This window comes from Panthera uncia, chromosome A2 (genome assembly GCF_023721935.1).
Source record: "Panthera uncia isolate 11264 chromosome A2, Puncia_PCG_1.0, whole genome shotgun sequence".
Taxonomy (NCBI): Eukaryota; Metazoa; Chordata; class Mammalia; order Carnivora; family Felidae; genus Panthera; species Panthera uncia.
The window spans coordinates 21,045,173-21,057,808 of record NC_064816.1 but is presented as its reverse complement, the minus strand read 5'-3'; the positions used below and the strand labels follow the sequence as shown (position 1 = coordinate 21,057,808).

General features: G+C 41.4%; 1 protein-coding gene across 2 annotated transcripts in view; it reads right to left on the bottom strand.

Annotated features, from left to right (window-relative positions):
* Positions 1-2,398: 2,398 nt before the first annotated feature.
* Positions 2,399-12,636, bottom strand: part of LOC125929475 (voltage-dependent L-type calcium channel subunit alpha-1D-like) — a 272,934-nt gene continuing 262,696 nt past the window's right edge. For both annotated transcript variants that reach the window (XM_049640712.1, XM_049640711.1), the window contains exons 5-7: positions 7,530-7,672; positions 3,168-3,320; positions 2,399-2,645 (exon numbers count right to left, since the gene is read on the bottom strand). In XM_049640712.1, the coding sequence (XP_049496669.1) occupies positions 2,437-2,645; positions 3,168-3,320; positions 7,530-7,672 (505 nt within the window). In that variant the 3' untranslated portion in view covers positions 2,399-2,436. The remainder of the gene's footprint in view (positions 2,646-3,167; positions 3,321-7,529; positions 7,673-12,636) is intronic.

Sequence of the window (12,636 nt, the reverse complement as noted above, 5' to 3'; positions counted from 1 at the left end):
TCACCAAACTATGACGCGTGGGCCAAACCCAGCCCACCACGTGCTTTTGCACAATGCTTGAGCTAAAAATAGCTCAAAAATTTCATTTTTAAATAGTTGGGGGGTAAAAATCAAAAGACTGTCTCATGACTCATGAATGTTATATAAAACTCAAAGTTCAGTGTCCACAAATAAAATTTTAATGGAACAGAGCCACACCCATCATTTACATGTTATCTACGGCTGCTTCTGTGTGGCATAGGCAGAAGGCAGAATTGAGTGGTTATGACAGGGATATGATGGTCCACGAGGCCAAATATACTTACTATCTGGCCCCTTACAGACCCCTGGATCTACAAACCCCTGGATCAAGAACCACAACCACTTGCTATAGGACCCTGGGTCCTGTATGTTCAGTGGCCTCTCTGTATACCACTGCTTGGTCTTCAAAATCCAGACTTTCTACAAAGGGATACAGACTGGGATAATGTTGGCAAATTACTTGAGCTCCTCCATCAGAATAAAGATGCCCTGTAATTCACAGAGAATATAATTATTATATTGTCAAATTATTAACTCTGTCATGTTAATGATAGAGATAATAATTATGCAATCCTAGGTGCTCCAAAAGCAATGGATACTTTGTTTTTGGGTGTATGGAGTTTTCTCTCCTTTAATCACACATTAAAGAGTTTTCACTTGCTAGACGACAGGAAAACTGTCAAGAGTCCATGTGCAAAAATGTAAAATACGGTATGAAATTGTGCATTAGTCAAGGCACATTGGATCAGGCACATTGGACAATTCACTCTGACAACAGAGAGGACAACAGAGCTGAGAACAGTCACAGATTTTTTTTTTTTTAAATCAAGATGTTGTTTCCTGTACCTTTTGCAGGGATGGGGAGGATCAGAGTTTGGGCTATTTGGATGAAGCGTTTTCTATTTATCAGAAACTTCAAGGCAAAACCAGGATTGAGATCTCAACTAATCTAACTAGGATTTGCAACTCAGAAGTTAACACTGACAATGAACCCTTTACCTAATTTGAAGGTCCCCTTGCCTTGGCCATGATCTTGGCTCATCCAATATAATTTCCCTCCTTTTTCCTCTTCATGAAAGACATTATCTTATGAATATATAGACATGCATGCCCACACACACACGTGCACACACACACACATGCATATTCTTTCTTTCCTAGGACAATAAGAAAAAGGAAGGGAAAAGAGAAACAAGATACAACATGTTAGTGATGCTTAAAACTTTTTACTAAACTGGACTCACGCTTTGGAGAAGAAGATAAAAATATACCTTCTTTGCATAACATTGAATATATAGAGATTTCTACAATCCTGTAAGCATGGTGTTCATTGGTGAAGGGAAGCAAAACCTATTTAAAACCATTGTGTGCTGTGTTCTCTGAAGTTACAAAGGAATATGAAGCCCTATAGAGTATCTACAATGTAGATACTGCCAAAGCTAATTCTCAATCTGTAGGCCTTCTAACTAAAGACTGCCCATTCAAGAAAGTACTTTATTACTAACTGCCTTTTAACCAATAATTATTGGAATCCTGATTAATCTCATTTGAACTTGGGTTTAGGCTCAAAATCTGCACATCAGCTGGTTTTTCCCAGCAATCTGTGCCATGGAAAATAATTTCTAAACTTCTGTGAGCTTTTTCAAATTCTACTAAATAAATAAACTCAGCTCTGAGAAATAGCAGTTAAAATACTGTTGCTCTTCATTTATAGCAAAGCCTTCTGGCTCTGTCAGGAACAGAGAGCAAGACCTTAGCCAGAGAAAGGGCATCAGTCTGTTTTCATGGCAGGTTGGATGGGTCCACCAGCCCTGGAAGTTTGACGTGCCTTTCCAACCCTCTCTGCCAGAGTTCTATAGCTCCAAAGAGAAAGGAAGAGAGAGGTAGGGGCTGTGCTGGGCTAATTTATGGTAATGTTGAAAAGGCAAGAGGGAAACAGTATAAAATAAGGAAAATCCATTTTGGCCTTAAGGCTGCACTAAGTTCATGGGAAGCATGAAAGGGATCCAAGTTATACTCCCTATCTTTTGTTAGGATCTGGTAGAGCAGCCCACCTTTACATAAAAAAAGACCAAGCCTGTGGAAGTCCAGGGGCCTCTTAACTTGGACAATAGCCCCTGGCTCTCTAAGAGTTTAAATCACAATAGCCTTGATCTTGGGAGTGACCTCAAAACAAGGACTCGCAGGCACACCAAACAGCACTGGGGAGTGAGGCAGCCAATACTACACAGCAGCTTTCTGGAATGGAAACGAAAGACCTGAGGAGGAAAGAGAATGAGTCTCGCTGAGTGAGGAGAGGGTCTGCTTTCCTTCCCAAAGAACTGACTTCCAGGGTTTCGTTTTCAGCTAAGTCTCCAACGGTGCTAACAAATGAAGCACTCTTATCCAAAGAAAGAACATTCCACACACTATCCTTCAGCCGCTTACCCAGTAGAGCACATCTGTCCAGCCCTCCATGGTGATGCACTGAAACACGGTGAGCATGGCGAAGGCAAAGTTATCGAAGTTGGTGATGCCCCCATTTGGGCCAACCCAGCCACTCCTACACTCCGTGCCATTGGCGGCACATTGGCGTCCATTCCCTGAGAACGCACACGGCGCTGGGTCCTCTTCAGCTATGACATCTGCAAACAGAGCACACAGGCTTCACCACTCAAGACACCAACACCAGGAAGCCCAGAGCTGGTAGAAGCTGAGTGCCCTTGTCAGAGCCTAGAACACCTGCCTCCCACCGGTGCTGTCTCAGACTCCCACTTGACCCTCAAGGTCCACTTCAAAGACTCCCTCTTCTGTGGCATATGACATTTAGGTACTCAGAATCCATTGCTCCCTCCTCTGTCCTGACTCTATAGAACCTTTCTTAAGCCTACAAACAACAATGCTAGTGATGCCTCTCATGTTCTAGTTTTGGGGGTACCTCATCTGGTTTGCCAGGACACATTACATAAGAAATCAGGATAGAAAAGGAGATTAAATCCTCATTTATTCTGAACACAATTCACACTAAGAACTGGCTCAGTACATTTACTGGTATATTTGGCTCCCCCCCCCCCATTTTGTTTTAGATTTTCCCCAAACCATGTAAGTTATTGGGAGGAAAATTAAATTTTTTAAAGCTAGGCTAGCTACCATTTTTCATTACTCACCTGAGTCAGCAAAAAAACATGTTTTGTGCATTTTTCCAATAAAAAGTTCCAATCCTATAATAGCATAGATTATGATTACAAATAATACCAAAAGGGCTATGTGAAGGAGGGGAACCATGGCTTTTATAATGGAGTTCAGGACAACTTGTAAACCTGCAAGAGAGAGAAAGAAGTTTGTGAGCCAGGGAGATTCTTTAAGGAGATGGATGGATGGATGGTTTTATATATATATACATATATATATATACATATATATATATGTATATATATATATGTATATGTGTGTGTGTGTATATATATATATATATATATATATATATATATCCTGCTCCATATATGACACACAGTAATAAAATTCAAAGAGATATTTAACATTAAATTAACATTAGGGGCACCTGGGTGGCTCAGTTGGTTAAGTATCCACCTCCTGATTTCTGCTCAGGTCTTGGCCCCACAGTTCATGAGATTGAGCCCTGCATAGGGCTCTGCACAGACAGCATGGACCCTGCTTGGGACTCTCTCTCTCCCTCTCTCTCTGCTCCTCCCCTGCTCACACTCTCTCTCTTTTAAAGTAAATAAATAAACTTAAGAAAAAAAAAGAAAGACATCACTTCTGAATGGGGATAAGACAGAGGACTGGGTAGCAGTGCCTCTCTTGCTAGGGCCCAAGGGTGGAAGAGGATGGATTTCCACAGGTGGGCCTGGGAGAGGGGCTGCTCCAGACAGAGGGAAGAGCATCAGAAGCATGGCAGGTGAGCCAGGCAACGTGGGCCAGGCCAGTGAGTCTTGGTTGGTGGTCAAACAGTGGAGAGAAGATCAGGAAAGAAAAAGCAGATTGCAGCTAGGTAGCTCTGGGTTTTAAACTTGGGTTACAGGGCCAGACTTGTCTCCATTGGCAAAGGCAGACTCTTGAGAAAGAGGAACAAGGCAGTGGGAGGCGAGGCCAGCAGAGAAGTCATTGGGGAGTGCTGGGCTCTCCAGGCAGGACAGCCTGAGGAGCAGGATGAATCTAGCAGCCCAGTTTGAGAGGAGGAGAAGGTGCCCATGGAGGCAGGGACTTGAGGCAGACCTGTGCGCCTGAACAAAAACAAGAATGTCAAAAAGGAGGGTCTCCTGGATTGAGGGAGGGAGTGAGAGGGGCAAGAGCCCCCTTAGACCCAGGATGTTTGATGGCGGGCCTAACCTTAAGAGGGTAGTGTGCTGCCACTGCTACATGGACCTGAGAGATGGGGCAATAGGAGTACCCGGAAGCCCTGTATACAGCAATGCTCAGAGCCACAACACACGACAAGACAGACTGTGGAAGGAGGGTTTGTGGAGCAGTACTCAGGTCAGGAGGGGTGGGCAGAAGCTGGAGACTGAGGGTGAGTGCTGGGCAGGAAACCAGAACCCACACTGCAGCCAGGCTTCCTAATTCCTGTGTTTAGCATCTTGGTTCTTCCCCCCCCACCCCACCCCAACCCCTGCCCAGGAGCACAGCTCCCTACACATATTCAAAGAACAAAAGAGTGTAAGATGCCAAGACACTAGAAGCAAGTCAGACAGAAATCAGAACACACCAAGTGAAGAGAAGAATATTCATTAGCGATAATAACAAAAGTTAACCATGATTGGAAGTCCATGGAGAGACGTGAGGGATGAGATGGGGAGGGTAAACCGAGATTTCACTCAAGAAGAGACTATCTTTCCAAGACCCATATTACAACCTAAATCCTAGGTATTATCTTCAGATAGTTAAATGTTCAAATGGTTTTAGAAAAACAAATGATTAATAAATTTTTAATGTTTTCACCTTCTATCAGAAATAGATAAAAAGAAGTATCTGCTCTTATCTACTTGGACAGGGGTTTGTTTTTTTGTTTGGAGGATTTTTTTTTTTTTTTAAGACATGGATGGTCCATTCGAAATCATCTGGCAGTTAGTGCTTCTGAATTCTATGGTAGTGAGCTGTATGTTTCATGAACATGTTTGTTCATTGTAACTACTGTATTTCAGATTGGCCAAGTTTATGAGATAATGAGGTTTATCTTCATGTGAACATGTAGACTTTCCTGACATTGGACTCCTTTGTACATAATCAGTGTGTACAGTAGAGCTCATGGGACTCCAGTTAAGGAGAGAATGGGATGGAATGTGAAGAACACTAAGCCAGGAACAGGAAGAAAGTGTGTCTGCTCCCTTTTGGCCACCCACTGGCTATGAGAATCTGCACGAGTTGCTACCCCTCCACAGCCCTCGGCTTCTTTGTCTAAAAGATGATGCACAGAGATCAAATGATCTGTAGGGTTCTTTCCCATTTGATGGTCCAGGATTCTGACAAATATTATCAGAGCATGGATGGTTAAGAACCCCATGAATGCCTGAGGCACTCCCTTTTGAAATACACATTTACCTCCCAACAAATAAATATATATTCACGAACAAACACAAAATCATGTCTTATAGAACAGTCTGAATTCTCTATAGAAGGAACAGACAATTCCCAGGTAAGTGTAAACAGTCACACCTTCCCTGGCATTTCTAAAAAATTCAGAGTTCTTAAAAAATCACTAGGCCCCAGTTGCCAACCAGCATGGGAAACATCAGGACCCAGAGCCTCTGACCCATCTCCCCAAAGCCCAGTGGGGGCTGATGTGAGACATGGATGTCCTCCACTAGCACAGTGAATAAATATGGGCTGAAAAGTCCTCACACAAGACTTAGGTCCCCATTTCTCTCCGTCCACCTCTGGGACAGTGTGATGCAGAACTCCATCACATTACAAAGAAGAAAAGAAAGAAATATAGTTTAAAACTGTTCTCAAGAGCATCTGGGAGCACAAGTCATTTAGTGAAAACCTCATTAGGCAAGGAAGCCACAACAATGATGTAGGAGTTCGGAGAGCTTCACTGGCCAGTCGTGCATGTGCAAAGCCACAGCACCTGCTTGTCCTTACAACACACATTGTAAGCAAGCTGCCCTGTCATGTGCTCTTTGAGGGGGAAAAGGTTGTCGTGGTTACTCTGAGATCAGATTACGCTATAACGACTAAATCTGAAAGAACATGTTTGCTCACTGAACTTTTCATTTCATCGTGTTACACATAAGAGAACCAGTCATTTCCAAGGTATTTCTATTTTTCTCAATTGCTTCCAGACAGTTCTGTGGTTTTGACTTGTGCTGATCTTTTTCAATGAAAATAAATGAACCATCTGGAAAAACAAGTACACATAAAACACCACTTCCTACATTTTCAAATGTTAAATTTGGAAATCTTTTTTTTTTCCAGAGAATTTTTGGTGTGTCCTGAGTGCCAACAGGTTTAATAAAAATTTCATGAAGAACTTCTGGAAAGGCAAAAACATGATCTGTGCTCTTTTGATGGCTTTATGAGTCGTGAAAAACAGACACACCCTGTCATCTCAGATCCTTCCTCCAGCCGGAGCAGGCAGCCACCTCACCACCACAGTCCCTGGAGAGGTGCTAGGACGTCTACCCTCACGTCCCCAGCAGGGGCATCCTCGCAGGGGCAGAGCCCAGCGAAGCGGCATGCTCCGTGTTCCTCAGAGAAGCAAAAGCAGCCTGCAGCTCCTGGACAGAGCACCGACCAGACATCCGTTCCAACTCAGGTGGCATTCAACCTGGCCTAGACGTCCAGAGCAAAAAGCAGACCAGGACTTGGCATGGAGGGGTACACACCCTAGTGGAGAAAATAGCATCTCTCACCACAGAGGGCCACCTCTGTGCTCCAGACCTTGAACTGGGGACTCTCCCCATATTATCCCTTTCAGTCCTCACAACAACCTGCAAGCCAGTCCTACAGAACCCCAGGGAAGCCCCAGAAGCATCCACCTCTCCCCTCCCAAGAGCCAGATGGGCACAACTCTTAATAGTGGAGAGCAGAGTAGACTCTTTGGGAGTCCAGCCTCCTGCTGCTGCTCGCTTTGAAGAAAGGCAGTTGGTTGTGAGCCCTCTGTCACCCTCCTCTGCACAAACCACCATTTTCAGAGGGGGCAGACCTGGGAGCAGGAGGAGGCTGCAGCAGCAAGGTGTCCGAAGAGGAAAACCAGACTGGAAGCAGGAAGCCTGACCTCAAGGCCCCGTGTCACCACTCACTCCATATCTGTGCGAGAGAAGATTCTCCCGCAATATCAGGAAGACAACAGTTGCCACTGGCCCTTTCTTGGGGCTATCACTGGGGTCCAAAATGACCACACAAGCAAAAGTGTGTTGTGAACTGTGAAGGCCTCCGTGGTCATCTGCGGACCCCCTGGCTGGCACACAGCAACTCACCTCGCAACACTCAGCTCCAGAATCCTGAGCCCCACCCAGAAGAAAAACAAGTCAACAAACGCCTGGCTTTAGGAAACAAGACGTGCTTACTGGGTACTCCTGACACTAGTCGAAGTGGTCGTAACACTCGAAAGGCTCGGAGGGCTTTGACATCAAAGCCTCCTGACTTGCCACTGGAGTGGTTACCGCCTTCTGTTTCTTTGGTTAATTGTTCCAGAATTACACTAAACAATCTGAAAAAAGGAAGAAAGGAAGAATTGTTAGAATCTGTCACCCAGGGAAGCAAAACAGGATGATAATAGTAGTTATTTCTGAACAAGGGCTAATTCTGTGGGGCTGCTGACTAAATAAAGGGGAAGCAAGGCAAAGGCAAGCATTTGAATCCCGAAAGCAACCCCTACATGTAACAAGACTGGCAACAAGGACTGAGTCATCTGTTTTCCTGCCAACAGAGCATCCCTGACCAAGTCAGACCCCACAGAAGAGGGGCTCACCATGGATCCAATGATGACAAGTGGAATTGCCCAAACAGAAGTAACAAGGAAACAAACATGGCGGCTACCATTTATACACATTCACTAGGTGCAAGCACTTTATACATCATTATCTCAATCCTCACAAAGTGCTATGCAGTAGTAATTCTTATTATTTCACAAGTGAGGAAACAAACTTGATGAGAACAAGTAATTTGCCCAAGGTCACATTACTAGGGTAGAACTATTGTATGAAATCCAGGTGTGTCAGCTCCACTAGGATGTGGGTCCCATGAGGGCAGGGACTTTTAATCTGTGTTGTTCATTTGCTCATTTAGTCTGTTCAAGCCTAGTGCCTAGAACGGTTCTTAACACAGAAGCCACTCAAAACTTATCTGATGAGTAAATCAATGGGTGAATATTGACTTCAAAATACTGAATCTTAACCAATGTGTTATACCATTTCTGGTACAGCCACCGACATACCCACACGCACCTCCACCCTCCCAGGGAGGGATATTCAAGGAATGATGTAAATCACAGATGCTGAGGAGATGTGCAAAGGCCAGAAGCAGTAAACCAAGGTAAGGTATTAATATCGTCATCTTCTCTTTTGAAATGTGCATAATATTGTATCTGGCAGCCACGACACATTTTTTCCTACTCTCCAAAGGTTTTTAGGATAAAGCTATTTTCAGACAATCTGCTCACTTGACAGTTACTTTTGCTCTTTCAAATAAACATTTATTCTTTGGAATTATTGCTTGTTTTTCAGAATAAATATAAATTTGCCCATTTCAAATAGAATCAACTCTGGCCAATCAGATTGTGGGGATGATTGGCCCAACAACAGAGAAAAGGTTTCTAAAGTTTAATTAGCAGCCAAAGTAGAAACTCTGCCCTCACTGGCATGCCTCTGGATTGCCAAGACACTAAGTCCATAAAATACAGGGTGGTCTGATTACAGTCCTGATTGGGCACAGTCATATCGCTCTGGGGCATTTAAAGACCAGCCATTTGTTTTAACAACACTATGGCAATTAGCAGTGACCCAGGCAGGGGGAGAGGGAGGTGGCGCTAGGGGGGAATAAATCAAGTCTCTACCTTTTCAAACCTTCAGATGGGCTCTCCCTAGTTATGACTAGGGAAATAGACCAAACTTATAACTGGTTTCTCTCATTAGTATAGGGTTGTTGTTTTTTTTTATTACTCTAAACCCCTGCAGCAAGGCTCAAGTTAAAAGTCTCCCCTCCAAAACAAGTTCATAGCTTTGCAAAAACAAAGAAAACAGAAGAAAGAAAACCTCAAACTCTTCTGAAATGTGTCAGCCGCAGGAATTTTCATCCCAAAGGGTTAGGAAAGTAATTTATGCAGGTGGTGACTGAAGATCACTTTCAAATATCAGTGTTTTACAGGACATACATCATGGTCCTTTTACCCCTCGTTCTTCAGCAATGCCCTTCATAACAGGTGAATGGTGTCTCTCTCCCATTACAGAGGAACCTGAGTCAGAGAGGGAAGCTGGCTGCCTTTTCCTGACAGCCAAGAGTATAAGGGGTTGGGGCTGGCTTCCATTCCTAAGAGTTAGCAGGCACTAGGAAAGCTCCTCTCCTTCTCTGGGCCTCAGTTTCCCCCTCTGTAAAATGAAAAAACTGGAATTAAATGAACCAGAGCCCTGCCTTTCCCATTCTAATACTCTGTGATTCTACTCCCTTTACCACTTACGCCCTCCACCCCCAACAAAAAAAGTACCGCATGCCTAGAGAGCTCAGGACATGAAGACAAAGTATTTGATCCTAGACTGTTATTAAGTTTATCCCAACACAGGAGAAAAAGGCAAGGAGATACCTAGTAGCAACAGAATGAGCCCCCATGTCCTTCTTCACAAAGCTTAAGTGATGAGCCTGAATGCTTGAAATATATGTTGACTGAAGCTTTAGGTGGGTGGAATAAACTTTTCTATACAGGGAACACTATCAGCTCCAGTAGACCCATTGAGTACTCTTGTGGTCACATCATTACAGTTAACATTTTAGAAGTATCAATTACTTTCTTAATGTCTCTGTTAGTGGGAATCTTGACAAAAGCAATAGGTCACAGTTGGCTTGGAATGGAAAATCCACTGGATTGAGATACATCCTGTAGTTGGAAACTTAAGGGAGTAGAAATTTGATGCACATGAAGACATAGTAAGTTTTCTTTTTTTGACTTTTCTTCTGCTCTTTGACTACAATTTAGTGCATATTTTAGATGAAAAATAATCTGATGTTCTAAAGTTCTTTGCATTTATTAAGAAAGACCAATGAGTCCATTCCTACTTTAATTTCCCAGATGAGTTTTTACTTTTTAATTTTATTGCAGATCAATTTATATATAAAATGCACTTGTTTAAAGTATACAGTGAGAGGATTCTTGACAAACACAGAGGTCCAAGTACAAACACCACAGTCAAGATACAGGACAATTCCACCATCCCCAACAGTTCTTTGATGCCTCTGTGCAATCACCTCCCTCTCAGCTCAAACTTAGATATCCACTGATTGGCTGCTTATCACTTTGGGTTGTCTTTTCCCTTTTCTAGAACCTTATACAAATGAAATCATACAGTATATGTTCTTTTAACTTCTTTTGCTCACCATATTTTTGAGATTTATCCAAGTTGTTACATTTCTCCACAGTTCATTTCTTTTCATTGTTCGGTGATATTCCATTGTAGTACATAAATGTACATAATGTAGTACATAAATGTACATAATGTAGTACATAATGTGGTACATATGTAGTACATAAATGTACTACAATGAATGTATCCATTCACCTGTTAAGAGATATTTGTCTTGTTTCCAGTTTTTCTCCATTATGAATAAAGTCTCTGGGAACATGTGTTTTCATTTATTTGGGTAAGTACCTAAGAGTAATACTGGTAATATGGTCGTGTGGTTAGTGTATGATTAACATTAGAGGAAACTAGCAAACTTTTCCAAAGTGACTGCACCATTTTCCATTTCTACAAGCAGTGTATGAGAGTTCCAGTTGCTCCGTATCTTGGCTAACATTTGGTATTGTCAGTCTTTTTATATTTAGTAATGCTGGTAGGTACGTAGTGCGTCATTGTGGTTTTAATTTGTACTTCTCTAATTCTAATGATGTAGAACATCTTTTCAGGTGCTTGTTGACCATTTACACATCTTCTTTTGTGGAGATCTGTTCAAATCTTTTGCCCATTTATATACTGGGTTGTCTTCCTACTAATGGGTTATAAGAGATCTTTATATATTCTGAATGCAAGTCCTTTGTCATATATCTGTATTGTGAATATTTTTCCCACTCTGTGCTTAATTTTTAATTTTCCTCACACAATCTTTTCAAGAAAAATTATAAATTTTGATAAGCTCCAAAATTTTAATTATTTCTTTTTTGGCTAGTACTTTTTGGTTCCTAAGAAATCTGCCCTCCCTAAGTCATAAAAATCTATATTTTTACATTTTACATTTTTACATTCTATATTTTTAACTTTCACATATAGGCTTCTGATCCATTTTAAGGTAATATTTGTGTAGGTTATTAGGTAGGAATAAATATTCTTCTTTTTTTCATGTGGATAAATAGTTGTTCCATTGCCATTTGTTGAAAACTAACTACAATTTATAATTCAACTCATTGAATTATCAAGGCAGCTTTGTCTAAAATCAATTGCTCACATACATATGGGTCTATTTCTAGATTCCCTAGTCTATTCCATTGATCTTTATAACTACTTCTTATGCCAACATCAGTCTTGGCTACCGGAGCTTTATAGCAAGCCTAAAGATCAGGTTCCAGCTTAGTCCTTAAACATTTCTTTGTCTAGTTTAGGGCCTCTCTAATTACTGTATCAGTTTTAGAATAAATCTGTCAATCTACAGAAATCTTTCTGGGATTTAGATTCAGTCTATAGCAAAGTTTGAGAAGAACTGATATCCTAACAATAAATGAGTCTTCCAATCCATGAACACAACATTCCATTTATTTAGGTATTCTTTCATTTCTCTCAGCAAAGTTTAGTCATTTGCAATGTGCTATTTTTCCCTAAATATTTCATGCTTTTTGATGTTATAGTAAATAATGTCTTTAAAATTTCACTTTCTATTGGTTCATGACTAGCATATAAGTTTTTAAAATACTTTTTAAATACTAACCTCTACCCAGAAACACTGCTAAATTCATTTAGAGCACATAATTTTGTATGATTTTGCTGTTCTTAAATTCGTTAAGACTTATTTTATGGCCCATAATATTTCTTGGTCAATGTTCCATGTATATGCATGTGAAAAGAATGTGCATTCTGGTCTAGAGTAGTGTGTTCTAAAAATGCCAATTAAGTCAAGTTTGTTGATGGCACTGTTCATATATCCCTATATACCTAGTGATTTTCTGTCTAGATGTTCTATCAACACCCTTCAAGAGAGAAGTATTAAAATGTACAGATTTGTCCATTCCACCTTAAGTTCTTTTCAGTTTTTGCTTAGTGTATTTTGAAGCCTTGTTATTAGGCATACACACACACACACACACACACACACACACACACACACACACTTAGGATTATTACATCTTCATGAAAGAATTCTTTCATCACTATGAAATGTCTTTTTCCTGGATAATATTCCTTGTTCTCAAGTCTACTTTGTTGGACTAACATTGCCACTCTACCTTTATTCTGATTAATTTTCACATGGCATATA